We start from the raw sequence: 22,232 nt of genomic DNA, 5'->3' as shown, positions 1-22,232 counted from the left end.
ATACACACACACACACAGATATATATATATATATATATATATATATATATTATATATATATATATATATATATATATATCTGTGTGTGTGTGCGTGCGTGTGTTTGTGCCTGTGTGTGTTTGTGTGTGTGTGCATTTTTTTTATTATTTATATTTTTTGTGTCAATTTCGAAAATTTTTGTGCACTTGCGTTTATTTTGACATGAAAGCAGACTCACTCTCCTCTTCCCTTCTGGAAATAGTTTGCAGCCGTGAGGAAGGTTTCTGTTTCAGCACTTACCAGGAGTTCGGTTCTCTTGGATCGCTTTCTGAAAGGCTGTGCGGGGCCCAGGCAGCACAGCTGCTCACCTCCCATCTCTTGTGTGGGTCGTCTACACATTGCGTTTTCTTGGGGGTTGATATTGTGTGGCTGTTCTCTCTGGGTCTGTCTTGCTTTTGTTTTTGGGATGGATTGGACTTGGGTTTTTACGTGACCCACCTTTTAGTTTCTCAGCTCCTCTAGTTGTTATAAAGGTCGCACACTTATTATTTTAATGATCAAATATATACTTGTGCTACCGTATATACATATAGATAATTATCTTATCTGTATATATATTTTCTCACATATGCTTATATAAAATAGTTAATGCGGTGGAGTTGACAATAAAGCAAAATTGAACTCGGGCAAGGTTTCTAAGAAAGAGGGCGTGGCTGCTTGGGTGTGGCCATTGGTTCGCTTCACCGGTTCGTCAACTTGGCCATTTCCAATGACTGAATTATGATTTCCCTTGACAAATGGCACTTGACATTTCCTACTTGGATGCCGCTGATCATCTATGGACGATTCTGAGCGAGCGTGGGTGGTTTGGAAGGATAACATAGGCGTAACACTCACAACGCCTAACGCATTCCGGCGATTTCAGGGTACCCTGGGATGGATTTCAGGTTAATATCTTGTTGTCAAACGATATTTCAGAAAAGAAATTCCTATGTAGCAATGGGCATTTTGATAAATGAATGAATGTGTGGCTCCATCGAGGATTGCTACTCATGTTGTGCGCTCAGCTTTGTCGTTTTAGCAGCACCAACAACTATGAGCCAAAGGTGAGGCGGCATCAACGGTTTAAGTTTTGTGTGAAAGAAAATGATTGAGATGCCTACTTGCCTGTCCGTCCGCGCTTTTTCTGTCCGCCCTCAGATCTTAAAAACTACTGTGACTAGAGGGCTGCAGATTAGTGCGTTGATCATCCACCTTCCACTCATCAAACTTAACAATCTAGCCTTAGTAGTTTTTGTTTTATTCAAGGTTAAAGTTAGCCATGATCGTGCTTCTGGCAACGCAACAATACAGGCTACCACGGCAGGCTGAGAGTTTCATGGGCTGCGGCTCATACAGCATTATACTTAGTGGCCTTGATTATACGCTGTACATAAAACTCGATTGCACAGAAAAAACTTTGGGGGATTTTTTACTTGTTTTAAATTGATTTTTAAAGAAAACGTTTCATTTAGATACTTTTTTGTAGGACTGCTACAAAGAGAAAAAAGTGTCGTTCAGATACTTCTGTGTACGACTGCTGCAAAGAAAAGTGTCCTTTAGATACTTTTGTGTACGACGGCTGCAAAGAAAAGTGTCCTTTAGATACTTTTGTGTACGACGGCTGCAAAGAAAAGTGTCCTTTAAAGAAAATACTTTTGTGTACCGACCTTTTGTGCAAAGAAAATTGTGTCCTTTAGATACTTTTGTGCGTACGAAGGCTGCAAAGAAAGTGTCATTAGATACTTTTGTGTACGACGCTGCCAGGAAAAGTGTCCTTTAGATACCTTTGTGTACGACGGCTGCAAAGAAAAGTGTCTTAGATACTTTGTGTCGACGGCTGCAAAGAAAAGTGTCCTTTAGATACTTTCGTGTACGAAGGGCCTGCAAAGAAAAGGTCCTTTAGATACTTTTGTGTACGACGGCTGCAAAGGGAAAAAAGTGTCTTTAGAAAATTTTTGTGTACGACGGCCTGCAAAGAAAAAGTGTCTTTAGATATTTTGTGTACGACGGCTGCAAAGAAAAGTGTCCTTTAGATACTTTGTGTACGACGCTGCCATTTAAGAAAACAAGGTGTCCTTTAGATACTTTTTTGTGTACGACGGCTGCAAAGCCAAAAGTGTATTAGATATTTTGTGTACGACGGCTGCAAAGAAAAGTGTCCTTTAGATACTTCTGTGTACGACGGCTGCAAAGAAAAGTGTCCTTTAGATACTTTTGTGTACGACGGCTGCAAAGAAAAGTGTCATTTAGATACTTCTGTGTACGACTGCTGCAAAGAAGTGTCATTTAAATACTTTTGTGTACGAATAGTACAAAGAAAAAGTGTCATTTAGATACTTTTGTGCTAGACGGCTGTAAAGAAAGTGTCATTTAGATACTTCTGTGTACGACTGCTGCAAAGAAAAAGTGTCATTTAGATACTTCTGTGTATGAATGCTGCAAAGAAAAAGTGTATTTAAATACTTCTGTGTACGAGTGCTACAAAGAAAAAGTGTCATTTAGATACTTATTTGTACGACTGCTGCAAAGAATAAGTGTCATTTAGATACTTCTGTGTACGACTGCTGCAAAGAAAAAGTGTCGTTTAGATATTTCTGTGTACGAATGCTACAAAGAAAAAGTGTAATTTAGATACTTCTGTGTACAACTGCTGCAAAGAAAACGTGTCATTTAGATACCTCTGCGTACGACTACTGCAAAGAAAACGTGTCATTTAGATACCTCTGCATACGACTGCTGCAAAGAAAAAGTGTCATTTAGATACTTCTGTGTACAACTGCTGCAAAGAAAAGTGTCATTTAGATACTTCTGTGTACAACTGCTGCAAAGAAAACGTGTCATTTAGATACCTCTGCGTACGACTACTGCATAGAAAAAGTGTCATTTAGATACTTCTGCGTACGACTGCTGTAAAGAAAAGTGTCATTTAGATACTTCTTTGTATGACTGCTGCAAAGAAAAGTGTCATTTAGATACTTCTGTGTATGACGGCTGCAAAGAAAGTGTCATTTAGATACTTTTGTGTACGACGGCTGCAAAGAAAAAGTCATTTTGATACTTCTGCGTACGACTGCTGCAAAGAAAAAGTGTCGTTTAGATACCTCTGTGTACGACTGCTACAAAGAAAGTGTCGTTTAGATACATCTGTGTACGACTGCTACAAAGAAAGTGTCATTTAGATACTTCTGTGCACGACTGCTACAAAGAAAGTGTCATTTAGATACTTCTGTGAACGCCTGCTACAAAGAAAGTGTCATTTAGATACTTCTTTGTACGGGTGCTACAAAGAAAAAGTGTTATTTAGATACATCTGTGCACAACTGATGCTTCCTGACGAAATTGTCTGTAATACATCACTCAGTGGTGGGCTTTCCGAATTGGCATTTGTCCGTATCGCCCAAAATGAATGTCGACGGCCACATTTTTTAGACTCAATAATTCTGGTTCGATAGTCTGAAGAGTAGAATTATACGAACATCAGGATTCATTTCAACATCTTCTCAGGCTCTGTAGTGGACTCATCCGCCTTTGCCTGGATTAATGTCCCAATATCGGTGGAGTCCTTTTTCCAGCTCTTTGTTATTGGCCCTTATCAAGTCTCTCTCTCTCTCTCTCTCTCTCTCTCTCTCTCTCTCTCTCTCTCTCTCTCTCTCAACATGTAAACAACGATTTTAGTAGACATGTAGCCTCAAGTGATGATATAACGAGTCTCAGTTGCAATAGAAAATTCTGGCGAGTCCTAAAAAGAGAGAGAGAGAGAGAGAGAGGAGAGAGAGAGAGAGAGAGAGAGAGAGAGGTCCCAATGCCCCATGTGGGGGAAGGAACTGAAGGGATTCTTTCATGGGAAGCAACACCCAAACACAGGAGATATATAGGCCTCTCTCTCCCTCTCTCTCTCTCTCTCTCTCTACTGTTGAGAAATTAGACTTTCGCCCAAATATGATTAGGAGGAAGAAATGGGAAAATTATTTTTTCCTGATTCGCCGTGACTTATAGGACACATGTAACATCCTGAAATAGGAAACGCCCAACTCCGTCGTTTGTGAAATTTGGGATCTTTAGTTCGGCTCTTTTTAATATTTGCAGGAACCTTGCATAGCAAGGAACATTTTTTTAAAGAGCAGAAACATATCTGTCAGAGCTCCCCAAAGGTTCAGCGAATTCGATATTAGGTAATAAATCAGGTTTCATATATACAAACACACACACATATATGTGTATGTGTGTGTATCATTTATTAATGTTTTTTATAACAAAAGCGCTACTCTCGTACCCAGTGCTAGTGTTTCTAACTTAATTACACCAACTCTTTCATAAGGTCATGGCCGTTAAGTTTAATGGCCAGAGTTTCTCATAAATATGCGTTTTTAATTTCTGTATATATTTTGTTTTATTCTCCCAAATGCATTCAACTTTCTGCTCAAACATTCACAGAAATTGCTTTTGCTTTAAGGATAATTATAGTTCGTTTCGTTCACCTTTATTTTCATTATTGACTTCATTATCAAACTATGTACTCTACTTATGAACCACGCTTCTCTCTCTCTCTCTCTCTCTCTCTCTCTCTCTCTCTCTCTCTCTTCTCTCTCTCTCTCTCACTCATATATATACATACATATACATATATATATATATATATATATATATATATATATATAATATATATATATATATATATATATATAGAGAGAATTTTTGTCAGTATGTACATGAACTGTGAGAGCATATTTATCCATTATTTCTTTCTAATTAATGATAGTCTTCTGAATTACGCAACTTACTTTCCAAGATTATTTTTGAACACAGAATAAGTCTTTTACATTGGGTACTTTTCACCCCACATCTAAGCGATGTCAAGTTTTCAGTTTTAAATTTTACAGTTTATACCTTCGTTAATTGGTATTTTCGTCGCCTTATATCTAATTTCGGAGGGATTAGATGGCTCTTATCGAATTTCATACTTGGCCGGTGTCTCCTTTTCCTGTGGCTAATATCGAGGATGGTGTAAATCATTTCGTTAGGTATCCATTATATCTCATTCTGCTTCTGTTTCCAAAATTCCGTGAGTAGCCGATGGTCTCATTCTTTGCATATCTTTGAAAATGCATCATTGTATTTACACATAAAGACTATGTTAAATACTGCGATGGTTGATTAAGGAAACTTGGGTTAAACTCTACGGTAATATCACACCACTTTTAATTTACTGTTACATCAGCTGATTATGGTACGAACTGTGACACAGTACACATTTACATGTATTTGCTGTTCTATATGCACACTTTCGGAATTATTCATGATAGTATTATCGTCACCGAATCGTACATATCTATTACAAATTCCACTTAATTAAAATAATTCAGAATATCGTGTGATTCGATATTTACTGTTTTTATGTATTTTGAATAACACAAAAGCAAGGAGAGAATGGGTGATAATGTTGGCATGTTTGGGCAAAGTATACAACGTACAGTAAACCTTGCGGTGATTTGCTTAATTCTGAAAATTTTGATTGATTTTTTAAGGCTGTCAGTGTCTTCACATTAATTGGAATACGTACGAAATGTGCGTTACAAGGAATACAATGCAGTTTGCATTAACTAGTTATATTTAATTTATTTGAATTGTTCTTTAGTATGATATACTCATTTCTTGTTAGGCATATTTTTCATATTTTATTTATTTTTGACACTCGGAAAAAAAACTGTAGTTCAGTTCGTTGCTCGTAACAAAATCACTTTGTTTCTAGACCATGAAGACTTCTTTTTCGCACAGTAGAATAACGATTTTTTTTTTATTTAGTAGCTCTATTTATGATGCAATTGATGACATGAATAATAATAATATGCATTGTTTAATTATTGTTGCGAGTGAAGGATTACGGACATAGGAACACATTGAGGTGACAGTAAAAATATGTGAAAAATATAATTCACTTCCTGCTCTTAATAGCACTTTTGTCTCTGTATAGATAAATACTTTGATGCGCTTAAAATTTTGACATTTAAAAGTAGACGGGTGCCAGTATATGTATATATATATATATATATATATATATATATATATATATATATATATATCACACACACACACACACATATATATATTAACACGTGTCTGTATAGTTTAATAGATTAGATAATGATTTCTATTACACTTGATTTTAACCGTTAGCTTGATATGAAGATTTGGAGTTTCGACGATTTTACTCATAGAAGTAAACAAAAGCAGTGAAATGATTACAATAAGTGGAGAGAGAGAGAGAGAGAGAGAGAGAGGAGAGAGAGAGAGAGAGAGAGAGAGAGAGCCATTAAGTGGCATATAAAAACTGCTATACCTCAGTTTTGGCTTGAAGCTCACTCGACCCAGTCTCCCACTGCTACTATCCCCTCTATCCCACCAACCTGGCCACTCTACGGTAAGACACCGCCCCCTATCCCCCTATCCCCCCACCTCAGCTCTCTCATATCCCATTCATTCTTCATGGCTTGCGCAACGGTACTCATCCCCAACAAAAACAAGATCACATCGCAGTAAACAAAGAAACAAAAGACAAACACACTAGCGCGTTTCCCCCAAGAGAATCTATTATTTATGAAGCCCCTTTTGGAGTTACGGATAGTTATCTTAAGTGAGATGCCATAATGATGATTGCAGATTGAGGAGAGGCTTCAAGGGTCGGGGATGGGGAAGATGGGGAGGAGGGAGGAGGGGTGTGGGAGAGACCAGAAGAGATCCTAGCAGGGTTCGATTTATTGTAAGAAAGTTTTTATCAGGATAAGTGGGTCCTTCATGGCGAACTTTTGTGTCATTTTCCTTTTTTTTTATATGCTTACTCTCTCTCTCTCTCTCTCTCTCTCTCTCTCTCTCTCTCTCTCTCTCTCTGAACATTAATGTGGTAGTGCCCTGATGAAGATGCCTGTGACGATCTCCACAGCATCTTCCTTGGAATGTGTTTGGAAAATCTAGAATGACGTGTATGAAAACTTAACCTAAAGATGAAGTGGACGTTTTCTTAGTTATGTAAATGGATTAAATTTCTCGAGATTGACGGTAAGGTTCCTAAAATCTGTTTCAGTAAGAACTGATTTGAAGTTGACCATGCCCTCTAACGAGGCGGTCCTTGAAAGTAGATAGGTCAGGTGCCTTTTTCTGAAATAATTAATTTACTTATTTAACTTTTTTGTGTTTAAATAATAAGTATTGTTGTTTTCGTATATGTTTCGCACAATTCTTATTTGTAAATCCTACCGAAAAGTGTTCTAATCAGTTTAAATTAATTTTGATGATGCAGTAGATCGAGTCACAATAGGTTATTTTAACCTGTTACATAAACTGATAAAGCTGTTACAAAGTAGTAGTTGTTCATATGTTTACTAATCGCAAAATACATTACTGTGTGACTTTCCGTGAATAACGATGTGAAGAAAAATGGGAGGTAGATGTGTGGATGCGGAAATCCCAATTAGAATTAAGAAAACTCTCCTCTCTCCATCTTCGCATTGAAGAGCTTTTTCACAGAAATTGCGCGCAGGTATCGCTGCAGTCTAAATTGAGGTTCTCATTCATATAACAACATGGAATTATATGTGGATAACACGGAATTATGAGGAATTATATTTCCCTTGTGGGTAAGATGCTTTCCTTTTGTCGGTACCAACACTGCTTCGCAGGTCTGTCTCTGAAAAAACCCGAGATTAAATGCATCTCGTGTCTTTGTAGTCTTGATACTTGCCTCACCAGCGAGAGGGCCCTGGTTCGATTCTTGGATGAGGTGGAAGACTTAGGCCTCTGTTGACCTAAGCCTAGGTAATTATGTAACTGGTTGTTAACCGACTAGTGTGTGTCACTGCCAGGGTTAATGCAAGTATAAAAGTATTGGGAGGGGAGGCCAGAAGCCTGATTCCAAAATAATTACCGAAAAAGGAACGCTTAATTCCACACACTTCTGTGAGGGAAATAATGTATAGGTAATATGTATTTATATATGTATATATACATTATATCTTATAAAAGTTTAATTTTCCTTCTTACTTCTATCAACAAATTTGGAAGATCAGGTTACCTCCACTTTGTCTCGGGGAGATTTCCTAAATAAAAATAATTTGAATAAGGTTTACATTTGGCAGTAATTTTCTTTACTCCATTTGTTACAGCTCCTACTTCTCTGCACCTCCGGCTGTCTTTGCTGTAGGTGCTACATCGATCATTGTTCCGTCAAGGTTGGACTCGTCGACATATTAAGATCATTAATGCGTTTTTGGGCTTGGTTGGCTAAAGCCAGGGGAGCTTGCATTAAATTACAGGTTGGCCAACACCCCTCCCTCTCTCCGTCGCCCCCGGTCAAATGTAAATTTCCAAGTATACTGTTTTGTAAACATATACCATAAGTTCTAACCGCCTCTACGAAATACCTGTTAGTCCACCGTTTTACAGATTTTTATGAAATCAGTTATCCTCTGTTCACACTGTAAAGTAAATGTTTGTCTTTCTCAATTACTAGCTACCAATAGGAAATATCTAATCTTCTCTTCGGGGTCATGCCTGTGGGGTTCTTTGTGATTAAACCCAACCTTTTCTGCTTCCTACTTTCTTTTATTTTTATTGGGTTTCGGCAAAACAGGCCATTACGTTGTCCGCTGATCTTCGTAATTGTTTACAGTGCACCTGGACCACTTCCACTAGATCCGTGGTTAGCTCCTGGCCTACGGACCACCAGGTCGCCCGCACGTAAATTGGTACTAATGTCTCCTTGGTAAAGAAAATGGCTTGGGACTAGCTGCTTTGTCCATAAAGACTTGTTGTGAAACCAGAAGTCTGTATCCTTCTTGCCCTTCCCACACTTCTTCTAAAAGAGGAAAGGTATATGGTATATATATATATATATATATATATATATATATATATATATATATATATATATACTATATATATATACATATATATATGTGTGTGTGTGTGTGTGTGTGTGTGTGTTTGTGTATTTGTATCCTCAGTTTGGTATAGAAATTTAAAAATTTTTTTTATTGAAAATGAAATATTCTGCTCGAATTTTCTATCCCTCTGAAGTTTGACCTAAATACCAATTATCTTTCTATTTGTCCATCCATTTATCCGTCCGTCCATCCATCTATTTATTCTCTTGCATAAGAAATTTCTGAAAATCATCCCACAAATCTGTTGGAGAAATGATGCGAAAAGATATCTGCAATGGAAGTTGTTGAAGTTTCGGATGCAACGGGACTCGGCGGTAGACTTTAAATCTGCTGGTGCATAGAAATAAACAGGGATAAACAAAGGAAACAAACACTTACTCTTTTATTTTTGAGGGAATCAGCGCCGGGTAGAGAACGGGAAAGGTGGGAGGGGGGGAGGCGGGTTTTGGGGGGCGGGGGAAGGGTCTATTGGATTTTTAAAAAAACTTTTAAAGGGGCAGTCGCTTCCAGAGGATAAGGTGCGGCTCTGGAAAGAAATCTCTTCCATTTCCTTTCCCATGACACACACACACACACACACACACACACACGCACACACACACACACACACGAACGAGGAACTATAACCAGAACTGGGAATCTCTTCCTTCTGTCCCCAAGGAGTTTGGAGCTCTTTATACCCCAATAAGGTTTTTCGAAATGGATCCACTGTTGATAAAGGCTTCCGTTCAAAGTAAGAGAAATGGGAGATGTTCATTACGCTACAGCAGTGAGCATTGAAATGATCTAGAACAACAAGCCCCATATGAATGGGAATTCAGGAGAGATTCCCAATCCATGTTTACCTGCCAGATCTGATGTCTAAAGGTGTCTAGTTAAATCTGTTGCCAATTAACAATCAGGTTGTTATTTTGATTGCTTCTCCTTAGATGTAAATTGATATGTATAGTTATAGTCTTTATTTTAAAAAAAAGGACGTATTGGTTCAATATTTATATTGAAGCTTTCTTTTGCAGTTTTCTTACGGTTGTGTCATTGTTCTTTATGTAACTTATTTTTTGTAATACGCGAAATAATACATGTTCTTCCGATTTCTTATGTATATATATATATATATATATATATATATATATATATATATAAATGTCTGTTTTTATGTGTATATTATATATATGTGTGTATATATATTATATATATATAGATATATATATATATATATATGCATACATACTCATGTGTATATAGAATCAATTCTTTGTCCATAAATTAGTTACAGGTAAAAAGGCAGAATGTGTATTGAGCCGCCGTGTCGTTACAGTAGACAGATAATTAAAAATGCTGACGCTCTAGGTAGACAATTATTTAATATTTATTTATTGAGAGGTATTGTGCAGTCTATAACTAAAGCTGGTTCTCTTTCCTCCTTCTCTCCCGTGCAGCCAATGTCCTCGGTGACCACCGAAGGGAATATGGCCAGGTTGCCGCAAGGATCGCCGGGTTCTGGTGGAGGCTGCGAAGAGGGACTCAAAAGCCAAAATAAGAAAGACAAGGACAAAGACATTAAGAAAAGTAGTAATAAGAACGAGAACAGCGTCAGAAACAGTAGTAATAACGGCGGTGGGGCGGCAGCCGACGCCACCACCATGACCACGGGCGGTGGGGGCGGCGACAGCGGCACCGCAACGTTAACGCCTTCGTCGAGAGGCGTGGTGGGCGGCAGCGACCCCGTCATGAGCGCGCCCACCACCAACACCACTACCCACACGACGGCCACCCACACATCTGCGACCTCCACTGCCACGGCCGGTGCCACCGCCCGAGCCAACAACCAGCAACGCTCCAAAAGGTGTTGCTTTTTCTGGTGCTGTTGTTGTCGATGCTCCTGGTAAGTACCCTCTCTCTTTCTTCTTAATTTCCCTCTGAAAGCTTCTTTTTTTTGAGAAGTTTATAGCGCCAAATTTTAGATGACTTAATTTTGTCTTTAATTGGTATGACGCTTTGAGGATGGGCGGGAAGGTTTGTTGGAGGGGGGGGGGGGGGGAGGTTGTAGGGGGTTGTGCTCGGTTAAGAAGGGAAGGGGAGTTTTTTATACTTAATTTATTAGAGATTTGACATGCCGTGTATATCTATTTTTTATTAATACATACATTTGACAAATTTGTTCCACATTTCTTTTTATATATAAACCGTTACTAGGAGTTTAGACTAACACTGAAATAAAATAAAAAATAAAAAAATCAAAGCTTAGAAATCAATATGATTCAGGTCATATGGCAATAATTGACGTTATCTCGGACTTCATGGTTACTTGGACATAAATTTCATTTCATCATTAAATATCTTTCCATAATACTGGGGTACTTCCAAGGGAAAGGTAACAGTGAGTGATACGTGAATCTTTATTGCCAGACATCATATAAGCAGTATCCCTCCTACCTCCTCAAGACGCTTTATACACCAAGCGAAAAATAAACTTGGCAAATAATACTGCGAATTATCTAATAAACCATAAATTAAAGCAGGAAGCCTGGAGATATGTCGGATTTGATGTCTTAAATGAATAATGTATTCAGATAATATGTATGATATTTACTTTGGTTTCTGCATAGGATGCTGAGAGAGGGATGTCTTATGCTCATTCTGGGTGTTTTCTGAGAATCCTGACTTATTTTCCTGGACAGTAAAATGTAACATTTTAATATCTTATGATTAAGAGATTGAATGAATCGTGCGGTAACAAGTCTCTCTCTCTCTCTCTCTCTCTCTCTCTCTCTCTCTCTCTCTCTCTCTCTCTCTCTCTCTCTACACTTGATGAGTGTGTTTGTGTAAGTCGGCGAGATTAAGAAATCTTTCCCTCGTGATATTCTCATGCATATACGTTCACATTTGATTATGATTAAGTGTTCGGGTGTTCTCATGGATAAACATACTACTAGTGCACTATACGAGGCATAACTAGATTTATTGTGATTCACATATTATTGTAATTTCTGTATAGTTATTAAAAAATGATTGTCAGAGATAGTTTCTAAAAAAAAAAAAAAAGTCTTCCTCAGTGCTATTGATGCTCTTCAAATCTACGAATATTTGTATTTCTTTTCTGGTTCATGCAGTTCAGAATGTCAGTGCTTCTTTCAAAGTCTCTCTTTCCAAAACTTCGGGAATACCATTGTCATCTCCGTCTAGTCTTCCCTGGCTTCATTTGCCATTTGAATAACAGGATAACCGCAGTGTCATTACGTGACCCATAACTGCCAAAGTACCTTTCGCTTTTAATTTCCTCGTTAATTTCCTCTCCTTATTTAACGCTGATTGTTCTTTTTATGTTATTTCTTAGTTTTCTCTTTTGTGTTGGTGGCATGTATTATATCAGATTCGCATTTTGAGTTTATGTGTTATTTTCGCTATTGTGTTGTAGCTGATTGAACATCTTTTTTGGGACGAGCTTTTCTTTTTGTGTAATTTCTTCTGTATTTTTTCCATAATTTTTTTTTGAATATTTATTCATATTTAGATTCGGTTCGGCGTGAGAAAGATTGGTATGTGGGGTTCTTACATTTTGGCCTTTAATAAGTTCGGATTCGATGGTTTGGGAGATATTTCCGTTACATATCGTGTCAAAAGTTTCATACTTTCCTCTTTATGTCTCACATCTGTATCCTTGAGATATTATGCTAAATATCTATGTTTTTAATGTATTATTCATAATTACTTTAATGTATCATGCCTTTCTTCCATTATTACGTTTTCCCTCTTATCTGTCGTCTAATTTTATATAATTATATTTCCTAAAGTATTTTTTTTGGTGGGTGTGTGTGGGGGGGGGGGGGGGGGGCGCGGTATAAGTCTTAAGTTATATGCATTTAAAAATATTGTCTTTCCAGTTTGATAGATTTGAAACAAACTTGCAGTCATGTTAGGAATGATTGAATGTATCCTTTATTATTTTGCGTTCTATGATTAATTTACATTAGGAGACCATGAACTTCAATGAAATCGTAAATACATGTATATATATATATATATATATATATATATATTATATATATATATATTTTGTTTTATGATAATACATTTAGGAGACCATGAACTTAATGAAATTTGTTATATATATATATATATATATATATATATATATATATATATTATACCGATTTTCTGTCATTCCCCAGATTACCCTATAAACATCGACTTTTCAAGTCTCGTTAAGGCTTTCTGTTATACGAGTACGAGTTTATTTCCAGAATGTAATTCATATTTTTTTTTAATTAAAAATTGATATTGTTATTTTTCATCGAAATTGGCGTTTATTTTAATGTCATTGATTTATGATGCTAATACCATATTAACATCGTGTTTTATCCCATATATAATATTTTTTTCATCTTTACTATGGGTGAATATGTATATTGTTATTTTCCCCCTAATTCTTTTCCGATTTTTTTTTAACTTTATGCCGTTTAAGAACTGAATGTTTTGCATCGAATTTGTTTATAAATGGATTTCGTAATTTAATAGATTTTCTGTTTATTTTTTTGACGCTGTTGCTTGTTTCTTCCGTCACCAGCTACTAGCATTTAAGATATTTCAAGGTTGTAAATTGCATTCTTTATTATGCCAGTGGTACCGCTAATTGTATCTCATCCCACATTAAATTTTTCTCTGTCCAATTGCCTTCATATATTTGTTATATTGTTATCGTTTAACATTTATTTGTTATTTAGAACCGATGCTGTTCGGAAATATTTGTGCGTGGTCGTTCGTAGACCCTCCCCCTTCCTTCTCAGTATGTATTCTACAGCTCTTTCATGGTGCAATAAAGTTTTGTTTATAAACACTATTAATTTCTTTGGTACCTGTAATCACGTAATCGTCGGATTCCTGTATTTCGTCATGTCTCCCCGCCCTTCTTTTCAATAAGTTGGACGTTTATTTATAAATATGTGCAAGTGCATGTTTATTGCTAATTAAGCAGCGGCGTTTCATAATGTGCTGCGCGTAATGAATATCAGCATGAGAATTTTCATATTTAGGATGCATCTCATAACCATCTTTCTGCCCTGGGTAATCTTTATCCGGCACTGATGGCTTCCGTTTTCTTTGCGTGATGTTTTTGCTTGTAAGGTGTATACACATTTAACGCACTATGTATTATTATGTTACTTATGAGTAGCTATGTGTAGATTTTACATAGCATTCACTCCCAGACTTACACACACGTTGTGTGTGCGTGAGTGTGGGGTGAGTGAAACGTTAAATATATTAGGTCGTTAGACATATGTAACCGAGTAATATATATATATATATATATATATATATATATATATATATATATATATATATATATAGTATATATATATTATATATGTAAATAATATATATATATATATATATATATCTTATAATATATCTATATTATCTATATATCTATATATATATATATATATATATAAATATCTTATATATATCTATATATATATATATATATATATTAATTATATATATATATAAATAATATTATATTCACGCTATTCTGAATAGTTGAATAGTGTGCATACAGACTTTTGAACAGAAAATGGAAAGAGTTTCCTCAGTGAAAACAATTGAGTTAAATGAAATTTCTCTCACTGACATTCATTACTCCGAAAATGTTATGGATATTATGTTAATCCATAGTTTTCAAGGTTGCTTACATGAATAGTGACACTCGCAATGTCTTTTAAGTCCAAGTTCAGCCCCAGTAGGGAGGTGGGTGATAAAGGGGTGGGAAGGGGTGACAAGTAAAAATAATCGAAAACAACGATATTAGTGTCTAATCCTTAGTTTTCAAGGTTGCTGTGATGAGTAGTAACACACTCGATGCCGCTCAAGTTGAACTTCAGTCCTGATTTTAAGGGGGTAGGGTGAGAAGAGGTGGCATGTAAAAATAGCCAAAACAACAGAGATTAGTGTCTAATTCGTAGTTTTTCGAGGATGCTGAGAAGAATCGTGACACTCTTAATCCCTTTAAGTCCAAGTTCAGCCCCAATAGGGAGGGGGATGGGAAGGGAGATAAATATTGACACTCCTGATGCCTATCAAGTCTAAGTGCAGGCCCGATAGGAAGCTGTGGGAAAGGGGTGACATGTATAGATAACCAAAAACGACAGATGTCTGTGTCCAATCTATAGTTTTAGAGGCCGCTGAGATTTATAGTGTCATACCTGATGTCCTTCAAATCCAAATTAAACTCCAATAGGAGGTGCGGTGAGAAAAAGGGGTGGGAAGGGGCTGACGTAAAAATAATCGAAAACGACAGATATTAGCATCTGATTCATAGTGTCTGAGTTTGCTGAGACGAATGATGATACTCCTGATGCCCTTTTAATCCAAGTTCAGCCCCATAGGAAATGGGGGGATGTATTGAGAAGGGGTGAAAAATTAAATTACAAAAATTTGAGATATTCGAGGTTACTGGGAGGAATAGAGACACTCCCGATGCCCTTCAAGTCCAAGATCCAAGGAATGGGGGTGAGAAGTGGTGAAATATAAAATGTCAAAATTGCTGGGCAATGTTACTGAAGCAACTATCTTAACAGGAATAAGAGAGAGAGAGAGAGAGAGAGAGAGAGAGAGAGAGAGAGAGAGAGAGAATTTATCAGTAGGCATTCCATGATTTCCAAGAAAGAGACGTTCTGCCTTCATCATGCCGAAATAAATAGATGGAATGCTGTAAGACGTCTCCTTCTGATGCCCTTTACTGCTTATTCTACCGATGGCCAGTGTTTTGAAAGTCATATATACTATAGTAGATTCACATCAACTAGGCATTTGACGTCTAGCCCAGTCCCTGACGACGCTCCTGATTGGTTGTTGATAAGCCAATCACACGGCTGGAAACTCTCACTCTCTCTCGAGAGTTCACATAGGCAGGATGCATGTGCCACCTCTCCTGAAAGACGTATCCCTCAAGAGACTTGGAACGTACATCCTGCTTATGTAAACTCTCTCGAGAGACTAAGAGTTTCCAACCCTGTGATTGGCTTATCAACAGCCAGTCAGGAGCGTCGTAAGGGACTGGCTTAGACGTCAAATGCACGGTTGATGTGAATCTACTGTAGTATATATATATATATATATATATATATATATATAATATATATATACTCTGTGTCTGTGTCTAATGTAGAAGTATTAAAATGACTATATTCGAAGTGCACAGCCAGTTAACAACAACTTTACTTAAAGTATTACTGCTGGTCTATACAGATGTGGAAATATGGCACACCTGTTCTCCTAAAAGCCCCCTTGAAGTATTCTCGGAATTGCTTTATAAAGACTGGTCACTCCACACCTGTGATTTTTTTTCTGTCGTGCCGCTTAGTCAACGTGAAGTAATTAATTATAAATTCGCCATTAGGTAAAAAAAGCTTCATTGAGAAAAGTTGATAAGAAATCCTTAATGAAGAGGGATGAATTAACTTCTCTTTTAAGATATTTTATGTTCTTTTTGATGAAAATGCTCATGTAATTCTTTGGCTAGCTTTATGATGGGATTTTATAGTTTGGTTACGTATGTTGATCGAGTTTTTCTCGGTTTTCTTTATTAAAAAGAATTTTCTCTTATTTTTTGTATTTTATAATAATAGAAAATATTGTTATGTACATGTTCATTAATTGTGTATTATGATTTTTTTTATACAAGCAAGACATTATAGTTGACCTTTGTTTGTATGGCTGTAAAACGAATATTTTTTTGTGGGGATTGAAGTGGTCACATTTAAAATGAATATTTGTAATTTGTTTATACTACATTTTAAGTAAACATTAATATTTAATATTTCATAATATATGTATATATTGTTTATGTTTATGTATTATATATATATATATAGATATATATATATATATATATATATATATATATATATATATATATAAAATGATGTACTTCACTGTGAAAACGATGAGAAAATTAGAGGAAAAAAAATTAATTATCAGGTCATAGTTTCAGCTTCAACAGGCTGTTTCTGAGGAGGCCTGTTAGAGGGGTGAAAAATATTCGGAGAAAATGAGCCCCACACTAGAGTACCTCAGCATAGTTTATCTTCGTGGTTTAGAGGAAAACGGTATATTATATATATGCACATACGTACCATAAAATCCACGTAAGAATGCGAGTGAAAACTAGGACATATAATATATAAGTATATACATACATACATACATATATATATAAATATATATAGTATATCTATATACTATATATATATATGGTATATATTATATATATCTACTGTATATTCGTGTTTGTATTAATGTGTTCACTATATTCTTCGCCGTTCGATCAGTATTTAGAATTGGAATGATAACTTCAAAGCAAAACTTATGCTTTTGATTCAGACATTTGAATAGTTACCAGAACCTGTGTCGTCTTTGCTTCTTTCGATAACTGTGATCATTGTCGAGAACTTTCACCAAAGAAATCTGTTTTTGGGGAAAGTGACGGCGATGAGGACGTTTTTGGAATCAGAAAGGCTAATTTTCGTGGTATTTTCAATTTTCCTAAAGTATGTATAAGCGTGCACATTAAAATGTCTCCGGTCTGTTTGCACGCGCAGTCAGGTGTTTGTGGGCCTATATATCTCCGCGCCAGTATTAGTCGGCTATTGAAAAACAAGCGCGCGTTTTTAAGCAAACAAGCGTGGAATTGCAGCCGGCGTTCATTCTTTTTTTTAAGCGCTGCTGCTGCAGTCACGTTGCGTAGGAAGAGCCTTCTGAAGAGAAATCATTCTCTTTTCAATCGCGGTCCTACCGACCTGAAGTTCGTTTGCTAAGGCAAACACCGCTGCCGGGTCATTCATCGCTTCTTGCATGTGTTTGTGCACTTGTGCCATTGTTCAGGGCTGAGTAGCTCGGAAGTGTGTTAACTTTAGGGGGGAAGGTTTGGGCGTGGGGGGGGGGGGGGGGGTGGGGGGGGGGGGGTACGGGTGGAAGGCGTCGGATCCAAAATGGCTATTTGTGTATCATTTGTGGTTGCATGTTGAAGGAGGAGGATGTTTGTTTTTGTGCTTGTATTGATTTTTATGTAAACAAATGTATGCATGGCATGTTTCATACATACATACATACATACTATATACATACATACATATATATATATATATATATATATATATATATATATATATTTGTGTGTGGGTGTGTGTGTGTGTGTAAGTACCCGAAATTGCTGCCTTAAATGAAAGTACATATCAGAGACATATTTTTTTACTATAGATAGTAGTCTGTTTAAATAAATTCAAACGGCTCACTTCCCATTAGGCTTAGGAAGAAATGATCTACGGTAAGTTGCGAGATCAATGGAGTAATGGATGGAACTTTGTTCCCTTGTGATGTATTTTACATAATAATTCACCGGAAATCATATTTGTTTGATGATTATTAGGTTATATATATATATATATTCTAGCGAACAGATAGATGCGCGCATTCACACACACGAAACACATACACATATATCATATATATATATATATATATATATATATATATGATATATATATATATATATATATATATCTATTATATATATATATATATATATATATATATATATATATATATATGTATGTGTGTGTGAATGCGCGCATCTATGTGTTAGCTAGAATTATATATATATATATATATATATATACATATATATATATAACATATATATATATATATATATATATATATATAAAATATGTAACATGATAATCCTTCAATATGATTTCCGGTGAATTATGTATGATGCATCACATAAAATGTTATTATTTCATAATGATAATATAAATTGGAAGTAGCAGTACTGCTAATAGTAGTTATTGAATTAAACATTTTAGTTACTAGTTTTTTAATACTTTTACAAGTGAATTAATTATGTCTGCGTGAAAGTGTATGTACATGCATTCAACACGAAGTATGTTCGTCCGTGACAATTTTCATGATTACGTGGCATGGCGAGAGACTTTGCCGTTCGAGAACTGATACGTTAACTGATAGACATCCTGTCGGTGGCATATATATCTATTTCGCTCGCCCTCTGCCAAATAGACATTTCTCCCAGCAATCTCGCCCCTTCATCGCCGAATTATTCTTCATCCCCGGGAGCCCTGACGAGCGAGCCGTCTCGTTGACGTCGTTTCCTCATCCGGTAGAACTTGTACGAGCGTCGCAAAGGGCATCATCATCCTTCAGGAACGAGGAAGCTTCCCCTCACTGAGAGGCCTCCTCCTCTGTAGACAACATCTTCGCCTACCAGTTGATTCCCCGCACACACACGGCTTCCCCGAGATTGTTTAGTCAATATTGTAGTTGGGGGTCGGCGGCGTGGGTCCCAGTCGGGCTCGCGAGCCCCGTTTGTACTGCCATAACCTTAAAGTCTAAGGCCATCGCACATACAATTTCACGCTCTTCCTCCTTATCAATTATGTTGGGCGTTTAGGCTCGTGTCGACAGCGTGAGTTGCAAATGAAGCGAACGAATATTTCACCACTGACCGAAATTAGAGAACGGCGAAGGGACAAATAAACATATTATTATGAATGTAGGTCACATGAGAGTCGACAAGAATCACTCGCGCTTGCGCACGGCGGGATTTTATCGCCGGAGTTTCTCTTACGGGTGATACCTCAGAAATGGGATTTACCATAACAAATCTGAAATTATCCTGCTGAGGGTTTTCGTCAGAGGAACCTTTATCAGCGCGGAATTACGGATGTCATCTGAACCAGTAGACATCTTCGCGACAAAATGGTCGTAACTCATGAAGGTTTTCGTTGGCGACATACCATTATATATATATAATATATATATATATATATATATATAGATCTATATATATATATATATATATATATGTATGTATGTATATGTGCGTACGTATGTACGTAAGTCAATATAATAGTTATTGAACAGTTACACCTACAAGTGATGGTGCCTTTCATTTACTATGTGTAATAATTCATATTCTATTTCGGGGAAATGTTAGGTCAGTGCATGTAATTCCATGCATATATTTATGTAAAAAAAAATCATATTCCATGCAATATATATGTTTAGATAAACGTGGCTTAACTATACGCAGTATTTGATGCCAATTACATTTTGATAGAAACGATGTTTAAGAGATTGTCGTATTAAAACATTTTCGCTTAATCTGATAAACAAACTTTAAAAAAAATGATCTACAATAGTTCTGTTAAGTGTAATCTTAAGTGTGGATTTATTACAGGATGAGGTCTCTTTTCAGCAGATATATAGATATTATAAAAAATATATATATATATATATATATATATATCTATCTATATATATATATATATATTTCTTTGTACAAGGCAGTCCATTTTTTAATCTGTTTTGTTTACCCACCCAGTAGACTTTGTTTATGAAGAACGCCGTAGATTATTGAATAATTCTTTATGTTGACAAACAACAGAGGTTTCGCCCCAAGTCACGTGAATTAATAGCTCGTAAGTTTCGGCAAGTGCCAAAGTTTTTCGTTTTTGTCATTTTATGCTGGCTAGTTCCTATTCATTATCTACTTATTTATATATATATAATATATATATATACTATATATATATATATGTATATATATATGTATAATATATGTATATGTATATATATATATATATATATATATATATATATATATATATGCAATATGACATTTATTTTCTCTTTAGAGACTGTTCAATTTCCGGTTCCAGGCAAGTGTATGGGTTCAGGATGCTGTAGGCCTAATCTCGTATCTACAGTGGTTTCGACTCGCAAATTATTTTTTTTTACTAGCTACCAGGTACATTGTAAACTGCAGAGGGCAAGAGAAAAAACGGTGGGATTTATCTGATCATACCTAAATTGTACGTTTGTGTATGTGTGTGTGTGCGTGTCCGTGTATATATATATATATATATATATATATATATATATATATATATACAATACAGAGAGAGAGAGAGAGAGAGAGAGAGAGAGAGAGAGAGCTGGAACTTTTGCACGCGTGCTGACGTGCACGTACGAACAATGTATACACACGAAGCGACTATTTTTTGCGACCTAATGATAGCCCGTCATAAAATAAGCCTACGCCGGGGGAACGGGGATGGGGATGGTGGTGGGGGTTGTTAGGGGGGGTTGTGTTGGACCTGACCCGCGATGATTTGCTAATGCGGAAGGCGACCCAGTCCATTACTGGAAACCTCCTTCGGACAAGTGACGCTTTCAGGGCGATCACAAAAGAAAGCGCCGGCACACAATTCGCATACTTAATGTTCCCGATCCACGCGAGCGCTCTCTCTCTCTCTCTCTCTCTCTCTCTCCTCGGGGGCGGCCGTCGCTACCTATACCGCTGCAGTTCTTCCGTCGGAGGAGGAGGAGGAGGCGAGGATAGGATCCTCGCAGAGCACGTTGCCCTCCATCCTCTCTAGGGGAACGTATGGGTCTGTTCAGGGGGAGGATAAGAGAGTGGGTTGGGGGCGGGTGGTTGAGGAGATTGGGAGGGGACGATGGAGTGGGATAACAGCTAAACAGGGACGGGATGGGGTTTTTCGTCAAGTAACGGGTGAAGGGTGGAACTCTGAAGAGCTTTCCAAAAGCCCCCCCCCCCTGTTCCCCCCTTCCCCCACCTTCCCCTCTTCCCCCCCTGCCCATCCCTTCACCGTCTCACCCATCCCTCTCTCCATCTCCTTCCTCCCTTTTCCCCTTCCCACACCTTCCTCCCTCTCCCTCACATCTTCAGAATGCGTCACTTTCAGAGTGCTGTTAACACACTGATGAAGTCAAATGCAATGGAGAGAGAGAGAGAGAGAGAGAGAGAGAGAGAGAGAGAGAGAGAGAGAGAGAGAGAGACATTGCCTCCGTTAAAAATGTAATGTCTTTAAATTAGTAGGTAATTAGTATTAGTCATTCATGGAAGATTATTTTTTGTAGAGTTTCATCCATTGCTTTTCGGATTATGTATCGATGTTTTCTCGGTATTTTCCCTCAAAATACTCATTTTTGCGTCCCTTTTCTCGCCATCTGCTTTTCCTAACTCATCTCTTACTTCCATCGCTATATTTTTATTGATTTATTTTGCGTTTATTTTCATGATCTGACTTTCTTACATTTCTTCCTCTTACCCTTCCATTAATGTCATTTCGTCATTTCTCGGCTTCATGTGTTAGTTCGTACTGATTCTTTAGCGTTTTTTCAAATTTGAAGTAAACAGTGACACTTTCTTGACTTATCCCATTGACATCTGTA

General features: G+C 36.8%; 1 protein-coding gene across 3 annotated transcripts in view; it reads left to right on the top strand.

Annotated features, from left to right (window-relative positions):
* Positions 1 to 22,232, top strand: part of LOC135223494 (regulator of G-protein signaling 20-like) — a 320,193-nt gene that overhangs the window by 138,258 nt on the left and 159,703 nt on the right. For all 3 annotated transcript variants that reach the window (XM_064261972.1, XM_064262148.1, XM_064262062.1), the window contains one exon: positions 10,397 to 10,842. In XM_064261972.1, the coding sequence (XP_064118042.1) occupies positions 10,397 to 10,842 (446 nt within the window). The remainder of the gene's footprint in view (positions 1 to 10,396; positions 10,843 to 22,232) is intronic.

Source organism: Macrobrachium nipponense, chromosome 11 (genome assembly GCF_015104395.2).
Source record: "Macrobrachium nipponense isolate FS-2020 chromosome 11, ASM1510439v2, whole genome shotgun sequence".
NCBI lineage: Eukaryota > Metazoa > Arthropoda > Malacostraca > Decapoda > Palaemonidae > Macrobrachium > Macrobrachium nipponense.
Note: the sequence above shows the minus strand (reverse complement) of the source record. Positions and strands in the feature narration are given on the sequence as shown.